Source organism: Hirundo rustica, chromosome 22 (assembly GCF_015227805.2).
Source record: "Hirundo rustica isolate bHirRus1 chromosome 22, bHirRus1.pri.v3, whole genome shotgun sequence".
In the NCBI taxonomy this organism is placed as follows: Eukaryota; Metazoa; Chordata; class Aves; order Passeriformes; family Hirundinidae; genus Hirundo; species Hirundo rustica.
In genome coordinates, this window is record NC_053471.1 from 817655 (window position 1) to 838445 (window position 20791).

The 20791-nt window shown below is 48.2% G+C and overlaps 1 protein-coding gene across 1 annotated transcript in view; it reads left to right on the forward strand.

The window, feature by feature from the left end:
- CCDC30 (coiled-coil domain containing 30) overlaps window positions 1–20791 on the forward strand; it is a 46151-nt gene that overhangs the window by 16992 nt on the left and 8368 nt on the right. The window contains exons 4-15 of the mRNA XM_040084319.1: window positions 726–879; window positions 3727–3842; window positions 6460–6552; window positions 7258–7364; window positions 8132–8324; window positions 12307–12405; window positions 13097–13237; window positions 14626–14763; window positions 15539–15696; window positions 17004–17244; window positions 18632–18805; window positions 19430–19639. Of these exons, the coding sequence (XP_039940253.1) occupies window positions 726–879; window positions 3727–3842; window positions 6460–6552; window positions 7258–7364; window positions 8132–8324; window positions 12307–12405; window positions 13097–13237; window positions 14626–14763; window positions 15539–15696; window positions 17004–17244; window positions 18632–18805; window positions 19430–19639 (1824 nt within the window). The remainder of the gene's footprint in view (window positions 1–725; window positions 880–3726; window positions 3843–6459; window positions 6553–7257; window positions 7365–8131; window positions 8325–12306; window positions 12406–13096; window positions 13238–14625; window positions 14764–15538; window positions 15697–17003; window positions 17245–18631; window positions 18806–19429; window positions 19640–20791) is intronic.

Here is a 20791-nt window from a genome sequence, read left to right on the forward strand (position 1 = left end):
AATCATCAAAGTTGGAAATGCCCTCCAAGATTGCTGAGTTCAACCATTTCCCCAGCACTGCCAGGGCCACCATGAACCCATGTCCCCAAGTGCCACATCCACAAGGTTTTTGAACACTTCCAAGGGATGGTGACTCCAACACTGCCCTGGGCAGCCCATTCCAATGTCTGGCCACCCTTTCCATGAAGGAAATTTCCCCAATATCCGATCTAAACCTCCTCTGGCACAGCTTGACACCATTTCCTGTCCTTGTTTCCTGGGAGTAGAGCCTGACCCCCAGCTGGGTGCCCCCTCCTGTCAGGGAGTTGTGAAGAGCCAGAAGGTCACCCCAAGCCTTCTTTTCTCCAGGCTGAGCCCCCCCAACCCCCTCTGCTGCTCCTCATCCCAGTTGTGGTCTCCCTCATTTCAGAGTTGTCGTTAAGCAGGTTGGGAGGGTTTTTATTTGGTTTAGAGTAAAAAACCCAGAGCCCAAACTGTCACAACCTCATCCTCAGGCTGTGCCCAGCCTGGGCAGTAAATAATCCCTTCTACTGAGAGCCAGGGAACAACTCACATTTCGGGGCACGCCTTTGCTTTGTCCCAGAACTGACACTGGAGATGAGGAATACACATTTTCTCCAATACATGTATTGGACCAGTATGGAAGGGGTGACAAACAGCTCTGCCTTGGTCACATCGACGCAGGGTTCCTCATTTCCATTGGTTCATTAACCCTTGTGCGTCAGTTCTGCAGGAAGGAGCTGGAGGGGGAACCAGCACTGCCTGCAGGAGTTGTGGGAGATCTGGATGAAGCCCCACAGAGGCTGGTGGTGTCCCAGGAAGATATGCAGAGGGTGGCAGAGGGGTTGGATACACTGAGCAAAGAGCAGAGTGGAGCAGGTAAGTGCTGCTCTGGTGGCCACTCCTGGCCTGCTCTTAACCCTGGGGAGTTGGGGGGGCAGTCTGTCCTCTGCTTGAAATGTGGGAAAATCAGTTTCAGGAGTCGGCCTGCTCCCTAGGAGGTGGGAACACAGTCATTCACAGTCACAAATCCATTAATTCTGAGCCTGGGCTTCTCTGATCTGTGATGCAGCTGCACAATCTGGAAAAATTTCCTATCCCTGGGAATTTTCTATCTCTTCTCCAGGGAGAGCTTTATGCCCTGGGCGGGGATGGAGAGGGAATGATGACTTGGTCTGGAAGCAGAGTAGCTGAATTAACCATGTACGCAGGGTTAGTTAGAGCTGCACCTCTTATTGCCAGGGTTCTCCAGGTACAGTTTGGGATGTTGCCTTCATAGGATCCTTAGCAAGTGCAGCAGTGGGAAATTGTCTGGGTACATTGCCCTTGCTGAGAATATTTCTTTCACCTCCTTCTTGAAATAACTGTTGACCAGCCCTGAAGCCATCTTTATTAGTAGGATTTTTAAAATAAATTCTGGCTGTAGAAATAAAGTTTTCTGGAGGGAGATGTGGTAAAGCTGCTCTTGAAATGAAGTGTCCATGGAAAATGTCCTTAGCGACACACAGGTGTCTGGATACTCTTTTGGGAGATTCCTTGCATTGTCCCCAAATCTGTGATGTAGATTTTCCTTGGAGAACCGGAACTGGGATGAGGTGTCTCATCCCAGCCCCATGTGCCTTTGCAGGGACCAACTCCCTTCAGGAGACTGGCACTACCTGGGTCAGATTTGGGGCAGAATTCCAGGTTCTCGGGCTCCCCTTGGAGCTCACACACAGCACCAAGACCTGAGAGTTTCTTTCCAGCCCCATCAGCTCCTCTCCAGTCCTGTCAGCTCCTCTCCAGTCCTGTCAGCTCCTCTCCAGTCCTGTCAGCTCCTCTCCAGCCCCATCAGCTCCTATCCAACCCCATCAGCTCCTTTCCAGCTCTGTCAACTCCTCTCCAGCCTCCAGCCCCATCATTCCCAGCCCTTTCATCCCCGTACTTGGTTGGGATCGATCCATAGTCCCCAGGGATGGAGTGAGTGATGTGGCAGCTCCAGTGCTGACTCTGGACCACGGACGGGCTCCAGCCTGGGACTCCCATGGGTCGTAGCCTGCGCAGGGAAATCTGTGCTTTCTGAGGTGTTAGATGAATACAAGGCTTTACAAAATGTGAGTAAGGGTTTGATGCTTGTTTTGTCTTTGGGGTTGTTGTGCTGTGTGTGCAAAATGAGGCTGACAGCATTCCTGTGGCTTCCTTACTTCTGTATCTCTGCACGGCTTCTCCTCCTAGCGAGCTTAGAGCCAACTGCTCTGGGAATCAATTGATTTGCTACTAAAAACCTAAACCGGGGTCACTCATCTTTAGTAAAACCCCCTTAAACAGCATATTTTGGTTCAGTGATAACTTGTTTGCATTGGAGGGAAGAATTTCTGACCAGTTTCAGCCCAGTTAGTGGGATTTTGGTGAGGAAGGGCTTTAAATGGTATTTAACAAAGTGCATAAGGAATGCTGCAGGGTTTTTCCAAAGCAGAACTGTGCTGCCACACTATTGTCCTTGTGGAATCATCCCTGTGGTCAGCCCTGAATGCAGCTGAGAGGGAAAAACAGGAGAAGGAATGGGAAAATAGGGGGTGGTCAGGATTTTTACAAGAGGAAAAGAGCTGGAATTTTATTATCCTTTCACCTACCTTTTAATAATTTTATTATAATTTTATAATCAATTTGTGTAGTGGACAACAGGCTTTTGAGTAAAGTCTCCATTCTGGTGGAAGATGCGGGTTGGAACGAGATGATCTTCAGGGTCCCTTTCCAACCCAACCCATTCTGTGATTCTGTGAAGATGTTCTTTGCGTTTTATTTTAAATGACACAACTGAAAATTCAATATCAGAATCCCTGTTTGAAAAACAAATTTGTTGCTTTTTCCAAATTGAAACAAAAAAGTAGATTTTTTTTTTTGCCTGAATAGAAGTCAAGCTTAAACTAAAATTGCCTGTTCCCAGTGTTAAGCTGAAAAGGGGAAAATATTTCTTCCCTTTTCTATAATGAAAATTGTCTCCCAAGACAGGAGGATACCATTGTGTCCGCAACATGTGCTCCTAATACAAACAACTTTTCCTGCCCTGGAAATATTGGGAATCTACATTAATTGGTGTTGGGTTTAATTTATTAATTGATCCATTGAAAAATTGATGTGCAGTTCTTTCAGTGATGGGCATTCCATTGAATTTTAATGTGTGGACAACACAGATACATTGGCTGGGATTGTGTCCCTGCTTGTGGCAGTAATGGATTTTATGGTGAAAATTTAAAATGCGGTCCTTGGGGTTTTCCAAAGAGAAAGTGAAACCCGTATTAGATGAGGTGAGTGATTTAAATGAGGTTTACCTCTGTGATCCAGAGGTAAACTGAATCCCTGGAATAGTGATAGAGACTTGAACCTGGAAACCTGGATCTCCAGGGACATCAGCCTTTGCTGTGGGAGGGAGAGGGCGTGGATGTGGGATGTGTTCCCACATGGGTGTGTCCCATGTGGATGTGTTCCATGAAGATGTATTACCACGTGTATGTGGTATGTATTCCCAGTGGATGCAGGATTTATTTGCAGGTGGGTGTGGAATGTATTCGTAGTGGATGTGGGATGTATTTTCAGTGGATGTGGGATGTGTTTCCAGTGGATGTGGGACATATCCATGCTGCTTCCCACCTTTCCCATGTGTGGGATCAGCCTGGAATCCATACTTGGAGTGTGGACCAGGCAGGGCCAAGCCAGTGACCGCTTTCCTGGTGCTGCTGTCTCCAGACAAGACTGAGCTCCAGAGGGCCATGGAGCACAACAGCCGTCTGGACAAGGAGATCCTGGCGCTGCGGGCACGGGTCCAGACGCTCGACCTGGAGAGGAAAGCATTCCTGGAGCTGGTGAGGATCCACCAAGCCAAGCCAACGATCCTGGGCTGGCTCCTGGAAGTCATCCCTGATCGCAAACCTGCCCTGCCTTCCCCTTTCCCCTGCTTATTTTATGCCCAGTCTTTCCAGAGCTGCAGTTTGGCTATGTCATGGTTCATGGAGCAGTAAAATTCAGGAAATAGACAGAATGCAGCTGTGGGAACTTCCTTCCATGCAGGAAGAGTTTGAGGGAATCCAGCTGAGTGGTGGCTTGAGGACTTTGGGACACATTTTCCTGTGCTCATGGAGAGGGATCAGCTCCCTGCTCCTAGCTGGTGTTTACCCCAACTCAGGTGTGTAAAAACAGAGTAAGAAACACATGTGCCTAATCCCTGGACTGGATTAAAGAGTTCAGTTTACCTAAGTTTAGCCTAAAACCCCTACCAGCTGGTTTGAAATCCATTTGAAATTTATGCTTATTTTTGATCCGTCTCAGCTTCTTTGTTTTTTAACCGAGCCACATTGATTGATTTTCTTGTTTTCTGTCAGTTCTCTTAATGGAATGACTTACATTACTCTTACATTACTATTAGTTAAGTGCTTGTTATTATACAGCCAGGATTCTCTAAATGCCACCTAGAATTAAGGAACAATTGAACTATTGACTAGATAATTCCTTACTAAGGTTGCCAACAGGGAGGGGATTGAAGGGATGCTTCCTATTAAAATGTATCATTGGGCACAAAATCTGCAGCTGTTCTTATCTCCTGATTTCCTTAGATCAGCCTTTGCAAACCTGGAATTGCCTCTGCCATCCCAGCACTCAGAGCTCTTGGCTATCTTGCAGTCCTCTCATGTCAAATGAGTTTTGCTAAATTAATAGAAGTACCTCTGAGAAGATATTTTTCAAATAATTTTAATCAGATAATATCTTGAGGTGTTCAGAATTTTAATGTATTTTTTGTAGTACAAATTTTTTTGTAGCTTTGTTCTTTGCTGTCTTGGTTTTGGAAGACAGTTTCTGCCAGGGAAAGCTAGAGCTTCCTTTGCAACGGAGAATGTAAACCCCCTTTCCTCCAAATTATTATAATTTTGCAATTAGGGGCTTTCAGGCAAAGATATGGGAATAAGAGTACTAGGAATATTTAAAAAAAGAAAAGAAAAGAAAATACAAATGTAGTAGTAAAAAAAACAAACCAAACCAAAACAAAAAAAAAACCAAACAACAAACCAAGCAAGGAAGCAATCCTGGAAAAAACCCTGACAGGCTCAGGGTTACAACCTGGCACCTTGTTGGTCAGGGTGTTGGAAGCAGTCCAAATAAGTCCTCCTGGCATAACAGATGTGGTTCTGTGGAGTAAATATGGTCCTGTAGAAAATCCAGTGGTGACGAGATGGGTCCAGTCTTCCTCCAGGAATCCAGTGGAACAACAGGATACCTCGTGTCCTTCAGTCACAGTTTTTATCTAGCTAGGAACAGCTGGCTCCTCCCTCACTGTGTGGAGCATCTCCCAATGGGATGATGGAATGTGTCATGTCATTGGTGGGCCCTAATGGCCCGTTATCAGAAGATGTCCCCCTGGAGGATGGAGGGGTGGTGAAAGAGGTAACAAACACTGCCCCACCTGGTTTGAATGGTGGGCCATTATCAGAAGGCATCCACCCCCCTCCCCACTGGAGTTACAAGAGATAAGGACAAAACATCTCCCCAACGGCTTTCAACAGATGAAATAGAATGCACACTTTTTGGTTATATAACCCAAGACATTTGCATTTAAAAAAGTTGCTGGTTTTTCCATGTCTGTGACCTCAAACCTTGTATTTACAGCACAGTCTCTTTTTGAAGCTGAAGAAAACCATAACTTGGTTCAAACTCCTCCGTTTACTTATTTTTTATTCCAAACAATGTTTTCCTTGCTGTAGGACATTGCTCCTTTCAGTCATTATGGATACACAAGTGTATGTATAGCTTACAAAGAAGTAGAAACATAATATAAAAATCTATTTATATATCTATATATAGGTCTATATAGACAAAAAACCATGTAAGACATATGTAACATATTGTGGTCACTGAACAGGTAAAAATGTAGCCAGACTGAGATCAGTTCCAGCCATATTTTAAGCTATAGGCAAATTCCCTTTATTCCTTAGGAATGGGGTTTAACTGTAGGCACAGAAGTTGGGAACACCTAATTTTTAATTTATAGTAGTAGAAAATGTGCTTTATTACCAACCACAGTACCTGAGAGGTGTTTTCTTGCCTTTATGAAGAGTTACGAAGAGTAGGGGAGGAACAGGCTGGGCAGTTGGCCTGGGATGAGCTGTGACTGGGGTGAAGAGCTGCTGCTGTTAATGGAATTCCATTGATCCCATGGATGGAATACACTGAAAGGTGTCCTCAGAAATAGCTGGAATTTAACCCGATGTGGGTGTGGTCAGGAAGTGAAATAAATTCAGGAAAATCACCCTTTAATGGATTGGAGCATCAGCATTCCCACTTTTGCTGCTCCTTGTCTGAGGCCACTCAGAAGCTGGAGCAGCCACGGGATCTCAACCAATCCCTCCGGATATGGAATAGTAATAAATTAATAACAAATATGAAAATGGAATGTACACCAAAACTCAAAGCAGCTGTTTTGTGTTGCAGGTGGAGCAGCTCAAGGAGGAGATCTGTGAGTACCAGCGAAGCGAGAGGCCAGAGCCTCCACCAGCCGAGGGAGTCAGAATGGCCTCACTGCAGGTGTTTCCAAGGGCTCTTTCTTTGTCATTCCAGAAAAACAGGGTCCCCTCTGCATCCCAGACCCTAGCTGTCCATGAGAACCTGGATGTTCTGGGTTTGGAGGATTTTGCTCCTAAAGCCGAGAGATGAAGCTGACATGGCTCACATGTTTTATTTCTGAGAGACACAGGTGGCCTTGGAATCACTCTGTGCTCACATGGGAAAGATGTGGAGCTGTTGGAGCTGTGTGAGGAGGCCAGGGAGGTGCTCCAAGGGCTGGAGCCCCCCTGCTCTGGAGCCAGGCCAGGAAAGCTGGGGGTGTTCACCTGGAGAAGAGAAAGCTGTGGGGAGACATCAGAGCCCCTTCCAGTGCCTAAAGAGGCTCCAAAAGAGCTGGAGAGGGACTGGGGACAAGGGTCTGGAGTGCCAGGACAAGGAGGAATGGCTTCCCACTGCCAGAGGGCAGTGTCAGATGGAATACTGGGAAGGAATCCCTGGCTGTGGGGGTGGTGAGGGCCTGGCATAGGTTGCTCAGAGAAGCTGTGGCTGCCCCTGGATCCCTGGAAGTGTCCAAGGCCAGGTTGGACAGGGATTGGAGCAACCTGGGAGAGAGGAAGATGTCCCTGCCCATGGAACAGGATGAGCTTGAAGGTCCCTCCAACCCAATCCATCCTGGGATTCTGGGATCTTGGTCCTAGTTCTGTGCTAATGTTGATTTTCTCTCAGGCACAGGGCACATGGGAAGAAGCAGGAGCTGATGGAGACACTGGTGCCAGCAGAACTGCCCTGTATCAGGAATATGGAGATCAGGGTGTTGAATCTCTCCACAAAAGGTGAGAGATGTAGAAATCCTTCACCCCTTGTACTTCCACTGGTGCTATGCCTCTGGTGCTCTCTCTTGCAGGATTATTTGATTACTGAATTGTTTTAAATACTCTTTTGGACTTTGTTCTTCTGCTCTCAAATGGGGAAATCTGGAGGAGATTGCAGTCCTGAGGAATCACTTCTTCCAGTTAAAAGCTGAGACTTCCTCCAGTTTGTTGTTTTTCCAAAAGAATAGAGTTGGGTTTTTTGGGCTCTCCGCAGACAAAAATGTTTTTAAACCTGTTTTGGTGCTGGGAAGTTTTCTTTGGATTTGGTTGCTCTCCAGCAGTGCACCAAAACACCTGGCTTTCCACCATAAATATGTAAACAGGGATTTCTAAGGGAATTCAAAGCTTTGTTCTCTCAATACCTGCTCAGGAGCTGCTACACCTCTTTTGGCAGGTTCAGGAAGGAAAGAGGGGGCTGATCCCATTTCTCTGGCTCTTTTCCGTTCAGATTCTCAAGCCTGTTCTCTGCCTCAGGCAGCTGAATTTGCTGTTGTCTCTCTGCTGTTGGCAACCTCATGCTTGACCTGTTTCCTGCCCAGACCTTCACCATTCCTTGTGTAGATCCCATCACCCCTAATTTCCATCTAAATAAGAACAGGCACAGGCCATGCTGGATGTGAGACTGGAAATCAGCAGGAGAGTGTGAGGAAAACCTCGGCTTTTGCTTGCTCGTGGGGAGCAGTTGGGATGCAGTTCCAGCCTTGGTGATGCTGGGTTTTGGTGTGCAGGTGCTGTGAAGCCATGGAGAACATTGAGGGCAGAAATTCCCAGTTCCTTCACAAGCTTCAAAAACTGGAGCAGGAACATGAGGGTTTGGTTGAGCGCAATGAGGAGCTGGAATCAATTCTGGGAGAGACACAGATCCAAACCAAGCAAGAGAAGCAACAGCTGGAGAGCGAGGTGGAGGGACTGCACCAGAAAGTGAGTAAGGAATAGGAGAGACAAGGTTTGAATTTCTTTCATTACATCTGCTTTTCTCACTGATTAGAAAAATAGAATTATGTTTGACCTGGCCCTGCACTCTGCTGTGTTTAGTTTGACAAGAAAAATAGCCTGAAAAACCTGCCAGTTTGGGAGAGAGGAGGAAGAAAAATATCCCAGCAGGGAGTAAATTACTCTTGGTTGGAAATGCAGATTCCCCAGCGTTATGGCAGCGTTGTCTTTTCCATCTCCTATTCCCCCTCACAGATTCCCAGACTGGTTTGATTGGGAAGGGACCATAAAGCCCATCGAGTCCCACCCCCTGCCATGAGCAGGGACTCCTCCCACTATCCCAGGTTGCTCCAAGCCCTGTTCAGCTTGGCCTTCGGCACTTCCAGGGATGGGGCAGCCACAGCTTCTCTGGGTAGCCTGTGCCGGGGCCTCCCCACCCTCCCCAACATCACATCTGACCCTACTGTCTGGGACACTGATGCTTCTTGATCCCAGGAAATATCACCTGTTGAGTGTTCTGGTGGCAGAAGATTGCACTTTGGCTTTTCCTCAGGGACAGGATCTTGGAGATGTGTCAAGCAGTGCTGAGTGTGAAGACCCAGGAGCTGCAGTGCCTGGGAACTTCCCCCTGAACACACAAATTTAGGGACAGGGAATTTTTCCTATCCTGTGCTGCAGCGGCCGCTTGTGAGTGGGGCTGGTCACCTCTCTTGGAAGAGCTCTGAGATCCATCTTGAGAAGCTCTGCTCAATCTTGCTCAAAATGTGACCTCAGCAGCATCTTCCTAGCTTGGGTCCTACTTGATTTTGGGTACCCTAATCCCAAGGTAGTCTTGATCTATTCCTTAATAGGACAAGTCCACTCAAATCATGCTTTGACTTCAGGAGGTGGATAGAAATTCTTTATTATTTGCATGTGACAAATGAGAACCTTTGGGAAATCACAAATGGGAAACCCTTATTGAACATCTGGTTTTCCAGAACCATGGCAACACTGGGGGCTTCCTTGAGCACCTGCAGGGCCACATTCATCCTCTGAGCAAGGAGTAAATTGTGGCCAAAGCCTCTCGGGCTGATGCTGCCTTTGCCAGGGTGGTTTTTAGCCTCAGCTTTCTGGAGGGGCTCTCCATCCCTCCGGAGTAGCTCTGTGAGGAGCACTGGTACTACAGGGAAAATTCTATGTGGAGCATCACTGCCAGGGCACCTGATCTCTTACAGAGAGAGCAGCTAGGGAATTTGCAGCCAGAGAGAACAGAGGAAAACAGACCTTGGTCTGGCCAGGTAGATAGGTGGGATTCTCCCCACAAAGGCTGGCTTATGAGGTCCTTCCCATGGGCTGAGGCTCCGCTGCCTGGCCAGGAACTCTTCCTTGCTGTGGCTCTTGCCCTCTGTCCTCTGTCTGTGCTGGAAATTCCCTCTGCAGTGGGCCTGGATTTATCCATCTTTCCTGACTGGCAGCTGCATCAGTCCAGAGTGTCCCTAGAAGATTTCTGAGGTGAGGTTTTTAGCATGCGCTGCCCGGCTCTCCGTGACGAATGACGTGTCTAACACTGGTGTTGGGTTAAAGCATTGTGTCAGAGATGGTGCTGGAGTATCCCACATGGATACACAACTCCAAGCTGAATTGTTCAAAGGAAGAGATGAGGAATTCCCAGTCAGTAGCCTCTGGAAACACCTCTAAAAACAGGTTGAAGCCAAGTTCAACTACCTTAATGAGGGTGCCAGTGGCACCACGTTTGTCTCCTGTCTCGGAGGAGCCAATGGCCAGCTCTGGGATGGAAAAGGGTCTGTCTACCATGGCAGTGCTTTGGTTTCACTTGGGGCTTTTTCAGCTCACACCAAACTCTTCCCCTTTGGACCAGAGTGAACACAGCCCTCCGCGAATCAAACGCGGTATGTTTTCAATTCAGACAAATCCCTGCTTTGCTCTGTGGATTGTCACACAGATCCCTGGGAATGCCATGTTCAGGAGACAAGGAGATGTGAGGCATTTTGTCTGCAGAGGCTTGGCAGCTGCTGCAGCTGGAAAAGAACCACTTTGATGGATGCAGGGCCATGGAGCAGAGGCGGGATGGATGACGAGATGGGTTTTAGCCTTTGGATAGAGGTTGCTGAGCTGTGTCCTGCATTCCCAGGGGGCTTTGAGAGCTCTGGAGATGAGGAGGGAAGGGGCTGGAGCCTGGGGAAGGCAGTGCTCCTGGGTGTTTGCCAGTTCTGCCCCAGCTGGGAAGGACTTGGGAGAGTTTTTGGTCCTGGCACAGCTGCAGAAGTCTTGGCTGGTCAGGCTGTGACTCAGGACCAGGACAGCAGGATACAGAGTAAGGATTGTTCTGCTGCTGGCATGGAATTTTGGAGCACAAATTAAGTGCTTAAAAGTTAATGGCTTGGAGGGAGAATAAAGAAATGCATTGCTGCGTATCAACTTCTGACCAAAAGCTGGTTGGGTGTGAGGCAGGGAGGTATGTTTTGCATTTGAGATTCCTTTTGGAGCTCAGAAGTCTTGCTGAACCCCAAATTATCATCCAGTCGTGCAAAAGGAGAGGGGTTTGTTGTCCTCTAGCTCTTCTGTGAGAGGTCTGAGTGTTTCACCCCACTTTTAATACCTTTTAACTCATTGGCGAGCTCATATCTATGATTTAAAAAGCAGTGTAGCAGCAGCTTTCCTGTGTGTTGGAGACCACTCCAGCAGGGGCTAGGAGTTCCAGCAGACCTAGCTGGTGCCAGGAACTCATCAGGGAGAGCAAAGCTCAGGGGCTTTGAGGTGCTGCTTTGGAAATGGATTGGGATTGGCAGGGACTTGGCACTTCTTTGGCTTTGGGATTACATATGAGGAAGAATTTCTTGGCTGTGAGGGTGGGGAGGCCCTGGACATGTTGTCCAGAGAAGCTGTGGCTACTCCACCCCTAGAAGTGTCCAGGGCCAGGTTAAATGGGGCTTGGAGTAACCTGGATAGTGGGAGGTGTCCATGCCTGTGGCAAGGGTGGAACTGCATGAGCTTTAAGGTCCTTTCCAACACAAACCAGTCTGGGCTTCTGTGCAGCTGGATTTCATCTGCCTCCAGTGTCCCAGCTCATTTCAGGAGAGCCAAGCTCAGGCAGTTACACAGTCCAGCCTGGGGTTTTAGAAATAAGCCCAAACTGGATTTCAAGCCTAAGGAGTGAAAAGGAAGCTGTCCAGGCTCCTCCTGGCAGTGGAGCAGGGGGCCTGCCAGTGCAAAGACTTGGATTTTGGAAAAGGGTCTGTGGGATCCCTAACGGGGAAGAGAAGCTGAACTGCTTCTCTGGGATGATTCTTATCTGGGCTGCTCTGAGCTCCTTTGAGCCCTTTATAGCTTCAGGACCAATAACTTTTCCCCAAAGGCATCTGCCTTTGGGGGGGTGATCCAAAAGCAAAGTGAGACCTTGTCCAAACTCTCACCTGCCAGGAGGTGCCAGGAGGAGCAGAAGTCAGTGGTCACAGAGGTCAGTGCTTTGCTGTCCCAAATCCCAAATCCTTGGAGCCCTTCTGGAGGGACTGAAAAATTCCTATAAGCAGGAATGAGCTTCCTGTGAGCAGGGACCAGGGTGAGTCCAGATGGACCAGGATGAACATCTGCTTGGGTAAGACCAGCACTCCAAGCACAGGGAACAAGGATGACCCAGCACCTAAACTGGAATGTCTTGGGGTCCTCCCTGCTGGGGGAGCACCACAATGTGTGGAAGCTTTGAGTTTTCACCACGTGCTTGGGTTATTCCACTCCTTTTGAGAAGCAGAATTCCATCTTTTTCTGGCTTGAGTCCAGATGTCTCCTTCCTCCTTGGAAGCAGCAGGATGAGGGATGAGCTGGAGCTGGCCATGCACTTCCCTTCCTGTTACTTGCTTCCAACATGGGCCTTATCCTATAACAGCAGCACAAGGAGCACTCTAGATGTAGTTGTGCATTTACTTGTGAGTCCTGGTTTGGTTTTAACTTGGGATTTGTCCATGTTCAGATCACCAGTTTGGAAACAGAGTTATCTGAGGTGCAGAAGAACAAAAGTGAGATGAATGGGAATGAGCAAGTGGCATCTGGAGCTCAGGAGATGCAGGAGGTGAGAGCTTTTCCTCGGGAAATGAACTGTTCTGTTTAGAAATGTTTTAAATTAGCATCTTAAATGAGCATCTTGTGCATCACTTGTGCATGTGGCTTGGAAAATGAATAGAACAGACACCCATCTGAAGTGATTCTCTCCTGGGGATGCTCTTTGTCACCCTCTCTGGAGGATCAGTATTTCCCCAGCTCACACAGATGGATGGATTTTTGGAGAAAAGCAGCCAATATGATCTCCATGAAAATGCTCCCCTTAGGAAGATGTCTTGCCTTCAGCTTTGCCAGCTGAGGAGTTTTTTGTCTCCTCATGAATGTGAAGTTTTTACCTGTGTGAAGGTGTTCAATTCTTGTTTAGGGTTTAGTGAAACCAAGGGATGTGTAGGTACATTTAAGGCTGATTCCCATCAGGTTCTGGGTTAACTTTCCTGTCCATTTGTTACTTGCCAGCCCAACAATTAGATCTGCTTGGTGTGTCAGCCAGACAGAGATGGGAGAGGAGCTTCCCAAGGTGTTTTGTGTCAGTGGAGGTTCAATGAGCCCTGAATAAGAGGTGTAGGAATTCAACTGGAAACATTTGAGAACCGTTTTTCTCCTCTCCTTGTTTCCTAGAAGACACATTTCTTGTAATCTGCTTCTCTCTGTGTAGAAAAAACCAATGTTGTTGTCATGACTCTGAACATTTCTTGTTTCAGATACTGGAAAGCTGTCAGGAAACAATAGACAAGTTGGGGAGTCAGCTGGGAGAGAGGAGAGAATGGAGAAAGCAACTGGCATCTGAGCTGGAGTTGCTTCGGGAAGATCTGAAGGCTGAGAAGGTGGTTCTGGGCAGCCAGGTGTGTCTAGCCCCTGTGGTGGGACTCCCTGCAGGAGCCAGCTGCCTTTGGATGCTCCATGAAGCATCCCCAGCTGCCCCCCAAACTCATTGCCTTGGCATCTCTTGATGCATTTCAAACCTTCAGTGGAGGGCTTTCAATCCAGTTGCTCTCATGGCATTGTCTCTAACTCCAGAATTTACTTTTGTTTCAGTGAATCTAATGCCAGCTCAGTAATTCCAACTTTGTAGCCAAACCCTGATTCTCCGGAGGGCAGAGTGCGAGTTTTCAGACTCAGATGTTAATTGCAGGAATTGAACACCCCAGTGTCAAATGAACATCCTGCTGGGATCCCAGCACTTGTGGGATTTCCCAAGGGGCTCCGCACACTTGGCTTTAACCAAGTAAGGTGCTAAATCAGCTCCTGGGGATTTCCCTGCTGGGACTGTTGCTGTAACTCTTGTATTCCAGCTGGGCCACAGAGGAGAGACAGTGAGTGGTGCCAGCAAAATTGTCCAAGGTCTGCCAGGACCAGGGCTGAAAATTAGGGTCAAAATTTAGGAGACTGGCAGATCTGTGGCCTGGACAAAGGGACCTGGCAATGGAAGACTGGCAATGGGGTGGGGCACAGGCATGATAAATCTCATTTTTTATCACTCTGAGAGGCCTTAAATCTGTTTGTGAGTCCTGTCACTTCCTTGAAATCAAGCAAGAATCCATAGAAGTCCTGAGCTGTTGGCACAACGCCACAGACTCAGGCGCTGGTGGAGGAACAGTGGCATCTAGAGGCCAGGGCTTAGTCGTGCTGCAACAAATCTACACTGAAACTCGTGATCAAAGCTTGGGATGAAAACAGCCTTACTGGGAGAAAGGCTGCATCAGTCTGTCAATACACACATGGAAAGGAGTTGTCTGATCTGGGGGATGGTGGGGAAAACGGGAAGAGTCCTTTTTTAACCCTTGCCTCCCAGTAGTTCAGCCTACTTGTGATCCAGGGACCTTTGAATCCAAATCATCCATCCCTGAAAGTCTGGTTGGAATTCAGCCACCTACTGACCCGTGGTCTCCGTGAAGGAGGGACTGTTTTCCCAGCAAGGGGATCAGGAGGAGATGGAATCCAAAGCCCTGTGTTAGACTGGAACAGCCTTTAGCATAGAGACCTTTGCACATATTTGGTCAATTCCTGTCTTCCCACATGGGCTCATTCCCTTTGGATGGAGGAGCTGTACTGCAATGAATCATTTCCCAACAGTGCTGGAAACAAACTTTACATGAAATAGTTGGGTTCTGTCACCTGGAAATATCTTCTTGTTTTTAAGAGATTTCTGGACATTTGAGAGGAGAAATCTTTCCCTGAGCTTGTCCTTCAGGGTATGTTTTATCCATTGACTCTGTTGTTTCCTCTCCAGGGTTTGCCTGACTCCCACTCAGAGCTTACAAGCCACATAAACACCTTCCCGAGTCTCCAGAGAACATCAGCCAGCAGGGATCTTGTGGATGTATCCCATGAGAAGCTACCCAAGGACAGTGCTTTGCTAGATCCAGAGGTGAGACATGGAAAGAATTCCCAGTTCCTGTGATACTTGATGATGCTGGGTTGTGATGCTCAAATATGAGCAAATTTATCCTGGTGTAGATAAGATGCCTTGGAATTGAAATACCAGGAAATACCTGGGATTGAAAGCTCAGGAAGAGCGGTTGATTAAAAAGTTTTAGCAATCAAAGTTGGTGTTTAGTGAGGATAATGGTGTTTGTGACTGAAGGATTTGGGTCCATCACAGCCGAGCAGCAGATCTGACACTGGGCAGACTCCAGCTGTCATTCAGCTGCGAGTTCCTCTGTCCTTTTTATTTTCTTGGCATCTTCTCCTCAAGTCTCAGGTTCAGGGTGTGCTGTTACCTGGTGTTACAGTGTTAGGTGACATTGGGAGCAGAGGAGCCATCCCTAGGGAGGTGTTTGGGGTAGAGTTGGAGCACCACTGTGATGGCCACCTGAACCCACACCTTGCACTCCTCCTGGTTTGCCAAGAGCTGCTGCTTTTGTAAAGAGCTTTGGCACGTGCTGTAAATCCCTGGGAGCTGCAGATGTGCCACAGTAGGATGAAATCAAATAAAGAACCATGGCTTGGTGGTAGTTTAGACACAGCTACTTTCCATGCAGGAGAAAGGACTCATATGTGTCTTTGAGGGGAAAGAATTGTGATAATTTAGCCACAGGATCACAAGCCATGTTTTGCTGGAGTCCCCAGATTGCCCTGTATGGCTCCAAAGGTTTCCATCAGAGCAAAGGAAATCCAAGTTGTGATGTTTTCTGACCCTACAGGCCTCTAAAATCCTGCAAGACAGAGAACAGAGTCCCAAAGTGGAGCAGAAACAGGAAGATCCCCATGCAGATGCAAAGATCTATGAGGAGCAAATGGCAAAAGTAGTGTTTTTGGAAGAACAGGTCAAAAACCTGAGGGAAGAACAAGAACTGCTGTGGTAAACCTTAAAAAAGCCTGTGTTTTTTTCTGCTCCTTGTCTTTGCCAATTTAAGTTTCGAGTCTTTTCCAGCTCCCCATGGGGCTGCTGCTGGCAAAAATGGGCCTGGCATCTTCATGTTGTTCTTCGGTCAGCATCTCTGATTTTGGTGACTTTCCTCAGTGCCATCAGGATCAGGCAGGATTAGAGATTTTTTCTACAGCTCTTCCAGATTCTGAGACTAAATGGGAGCTGTCTTTAGAGAGGAGGATTCTTCCCATGAAGTTTGACTAAAGGGGTCCTCTTGTGGGTTTGGGCTCCTCAGGGCTCACTGCTGGCAGCAGCTGATGGTCCTAGTTCCACTGGAGATTTAGGTAGTCCTTGGAATTCGGGTCTCTTTGGAGGGGAGGTGTCAGCAGGTGTTGGTTCGACTCCCCTTTTTGAGTACATCAGGACAAATTTAGAGCTGGAGCATCTAGGCTCAGGCTGTCCTTAGTAAATAAAAGCTTGGATTGAATCCAGTATGGTTACAGTGACCTGGGTTACTGGTACTGAAATAAATTACAACCAGGAAAAAGCAGTAGGGAGCTGCTAAGGAATCATGAAATCGTTCAGTCTGGAAAAGCCCTCCAAGGTCAAGCCCAACCATTTCCCAACATTGCTATATTCACCCTTAACCCATGTCCCCAGGTGCCACATCCACAGATTTTTCTAAAACTTCCAGGGATGGTGACTCCAGCCTGGACAACCTGTGCCAGTGTCCGGACATCCAGGATGTAGAATCACAGAATTCCAGACTGTTCTGGGGAGGAAGGGATCTTAGAGCTCATCCTGTTCTACCTGCTGCTATGGGCAGGGTCACCTTCCACTATCCTGGGCTGCTCCAAGCCCTGTCCAGGCTGGCCTTGGGCACTTCCAGGGATGGGGCAGCCACAGCTTTGATCTTGGATGGAGAAAATGGAGATGGAGTTTGGGTGAAGATAAGTCAGACAGCTGCACTGGGACATCTAAGCCTCTATTCCAGTGCTTCCCTGTGACTCTGAGTCCAGAGCAGTTCCTGTGCTTTTGTGAGAATTCCTTAGCCATTACATCTCCCTGTAACCTCCCCCCAGGGAGAGCTGAGCCTCTGGACACACGTGGTTTTGTGGGAAGCGTCCCAGGGAGACTGACCCTTGCCCAGAACTGTTGCACCCAGGGTTGAATCCCCTTTGGAGCCTCTCAAAGCGCTTGAGTGTTTAGCTGGACTCTCATCTTCCAAGTTTTTCCCCTTGAAGGGTGTTTTCCTTGGATTTGTTTAGTTATCTCTCCTTTACTATTTCTCCTTCAAGCTCTGAATTACTAGAGAGCAACAGGAAGAAAGAGGAGCTGGAAAAGCAGCTCAGAGAGAGCAATGAAGAAAAAAGGACGTTGCTTGAAGAAATTGCTCAGCTCAAATGTGATGTCCGGAGTGCCTGGGAGCAGGGCCCCAGTGGAGACACGAGGAGGATGACCGCAGGCTTGGAGCAGAAGGAGAGCAGGTTTCTCCCATGGCAGAGCTCGACAGGCAGTTTAGAGGGGAGCCTTAAACAGGTATGGGCAGCTTTGCCATCTGTACCCTGCTTTTTGTCATGAATTGAGTGGCAAAACATAATTAAAGTGGGCTGGAAGCCAGTCCTGTGGTGTGAGCAATGGTTGGAAATTAGGGACGTGTTTGTTTCCTTGTGTTGTGCTTTTGGATGTGGTGGGGACTTGGATAAACAGAACTGATTACACACGGCAGAAATGAGTGATTTAAATGGAATTTATTCACATTTCTCACCTTGCGAGCTGAAAGAGAAAGAGAGGTGCAGGTGTCCCTGCCAAACAGGGAGAAAATGATGGAAGAACTCAAGATAGGGTGATTGAGGATGAGGTCAGTTTCTATGCAAAGCTTTGGGAGAGAAAAAATGGCAGGGGGGTCTCTATGGCCAGGGTAGGAATAAGAAGTAGAGGATCGGGGTCCAGTTGTATCCAAGAAGCAGCAAATCATCGGGGTGGAGCAGAGCAAGACAGAAGGAGTGCAGTGGATGTGGGAAGAGATCCTGATAGAAACAGGTGGGGAAAACCCCACAAAACCAATGGAGCCAATGGACCTCCAGGACAACTGACACTGACAGATCCCACAGTGTTGGATCAAGACGTTTCCCTGCTTGGGAAGTTACCTGGGGATTATCTGAGAGGCAGATTTGGTATTCAGTGAATTCCATCTGGTCCCAAGAGCAGAAGGTGAAGATGCAAAGTGGGAATGCAGATCCAGAGATGGCTGAGAGTGATGCTGAAAAGAAAGGCTTTGGTACAGTCCAGGCTTTGGTGTGTGTGCCAGGAAGGTGAGTGAGCCAAGATCAGTTATCTCCCAAGAGCCATCGCAAACCATCAGTGACATCTCCCAGTGTCCAGGCTCTGTTCTGCTGTGTTCCTGTCCCGCTGCCAGGACTCGCCTTTCTCCTGTTCCTGATCCCTCTGGGAGCTGGGCTGGCTGTGTCACTCCTGCTTGGATGCCTGAGTGAGACTCTTACAAGAATCCAAAGTGACCTAGTGGCTTTACTTTGATTGGACAGGTTTGTTTTAATACAGATTTGTTCCCTCATCCAGGTTATCACCTCTTCCCCTCAGCCTCAGGAGTTACATTGGCTTCTCTGAGGTGATGGAGAGAATCATTGAGTCATTGAGCTTGGGAAAGGCCTCTGAGATCATCATGTGTGACTATTAACCCAGCAGTGCATGTTCACCACAAACCATGTCCCCAAGTGCCACATCCACATGGCTCTTAAAACCCTGCAGGGACAGGGAAGGGAACAGGACATGGTGTAGGGACAGAGAAAAGCCAGGCTTTAGGCATCTGCCCAAATGCCCTTAAAGCCTACTGGCTTCTGCCTTCCTTAATCACCTTTATCCTGCCTTAAAGTTAATTTCCATGTCACTTCTGCTGTTCCTGCAGGGTCTGTCTGAGGAGAGGTTTCAGCAGCAGGAGGAGAAGCTGCAGCAGCTGCGCCAAGATCTGCGGCGGGTGCAGAACTTGTGCAGCTCCGCTGAGAGGGAGCTCAGGTATGAGAGGGAGAAGAATGCTGACCTCCAGAGGCAAAATCTACTGCTCCAGCAGGAGTGCACCAAGGTAGGGACAGAGCCAGGCTCCCCAGTGTGCTCTGCCTCAGCTTCTTGGGAATTATGGCCATGAGGGCTGGAGACCATCTGGCAACGGGCTGGCAGAGCTGGGGGTGCTCACCTGGAGAAGAGAAGGCTCCAGGGAGACCTCAGAGCTCCTTCCAGGGCCTGAAGGGGCTCCAGATCCAGAGAGCTGGAGAGGGACTGGGGATTAGGGTCTGGAGTGCCAGGACAAGAGGAAATGGCTTTCCACTTCCAGAGGGCAGCGTCAGATTGGCTGTTGGGAGGAAATCTGTCCCTGTGAGGGTGGTGAGGCCCTGGCACAGGTTGCCCAGAGCATCTGTGCCTGCCTCATCCCAGAAATGTTCCAGGCCCAGTTGGACAGGGCTTGGAGCAATGTGGGATAGTGGAAGGTGTCCCTGCCCATGAAGGGAGGTCGGAACCAGGAGATCCTTAAGGCCCCTTCCTACCCAAGCTGCTCTGGGTTTCTATGACTGCATCCAAATAAAACATGCTTTACTTCCTCTGTGATTTCTCTTTTGCTCATTCTGGAATCCTGCTCCCCTTCCCTAGCCAAGCCATTCCCACTGATGTATGCTGAATTACAAATCTGATTTCTTCTCTGGGATCTCAGGTCAAAGCTGAGCTGAAGCAGGCCCGGGCCAAACTCTCAGACACCACGGAAACATGTTCTTCGCTCTCAGCAAAGTGGGAGAGGAGCCAGCAGAAGGTCAAGGAGCTGGAACTAGAGCTCTCCAAGTGCTCCCAGGCTGATAAGCTCCAGAGCAGCCTCCAGGAGAGGTTGGCCCAGGAAAAATCCAGAGCAGGAGAAGCACAAAAGAAGGTGAGTGTAAACTGGGGTATGTTTGACAGTTCTGTGCAGTTCTAGTGCAGAAAGCAAACAGATTTGCTTCCCCAAATTCCTTTTTGTGATCCCTTGGCTTAATATTGTAGGTAAAAACTTGTAATTAGTGGGAGCATAATCAAGGCAATAGAAGACATGCCTGATAATCTGGTATCTCTGAAATACTGATAGTGGGGCTGGCAGGCACAGGGAACCCCAACTCTTGGTGAGGCAATTTCCTACTTTTTACTGTCTGGAAAGTTCCAAAACCTTGTGTTTTCCAGGCACTGATTCTGCCACACTCCTGAAGAAATGATTGTATTCTCTTTTGTAGTGTGCAGGTGTGGTGGTTTCAGGCAGATTTTGGGAGAAACCCTCCCACAGGGCCCCCCTCCCCTCCTCCAACTGGTTCGGGAAAAAAGATTTCCTCAGAGAGAAGTGGAAAAAACCTGTTTATTAAACAGGCAAAGCACTCCCAGCACAATACCCGATGACAAGAGCTTCGTGCCGCTTACGGAGGGATAACAAACTTAAAGAAAGTCTCCTCGAGGGTCGTCACTGTGCTCCACCGCTCCGTCTCTGCTGACGCTGGGAGAAAAGGAGATGTGCAGGGCTGATCTTGGTGGGGTGGATCCCCTGTGGAGGCCCCCGGTGCTTCCCCAGGTCCTTAGTCCGGAGAGGTTGGAACAGTTCCGAGGAGAGGACAAAAAAAGCAAAAAGGAAGGAAAAAAGGACAAAAAAAGAAAAAAGAAAAAAAAAGCAAAAAGCTTCAGCTATTCTACAGCGTCTAACTACGCTAGCACTAAACTAACTAACTGCCGGGGAAAAAAACAACAGAGCTTCTTTTGTCTTGCCGTGTTCCAGCTCCCCCGCTTCAAGGTCACTCCGATGAGCAGGGTTTTCCTGGGGAAAAACAAACCGTGCTTGCCCTCCCCCCTGCACCCAACAGACGATTGGGGATACACAGTCACCCCATGACAGCAGGATAAAACTGGGTCAAAAGAAGATTGTTGGGAATTCATGACATAGTGTTTGCTCCAAAATCTGGTAGCCAAAGGTTTTGCTTTTAGTGGACTTAGAGTCAAAACAAGGAAATCTTTCCTTCCCATGCCTCAGACACTGGGGAATCAGAGGGATCTGGTTCAGACACTG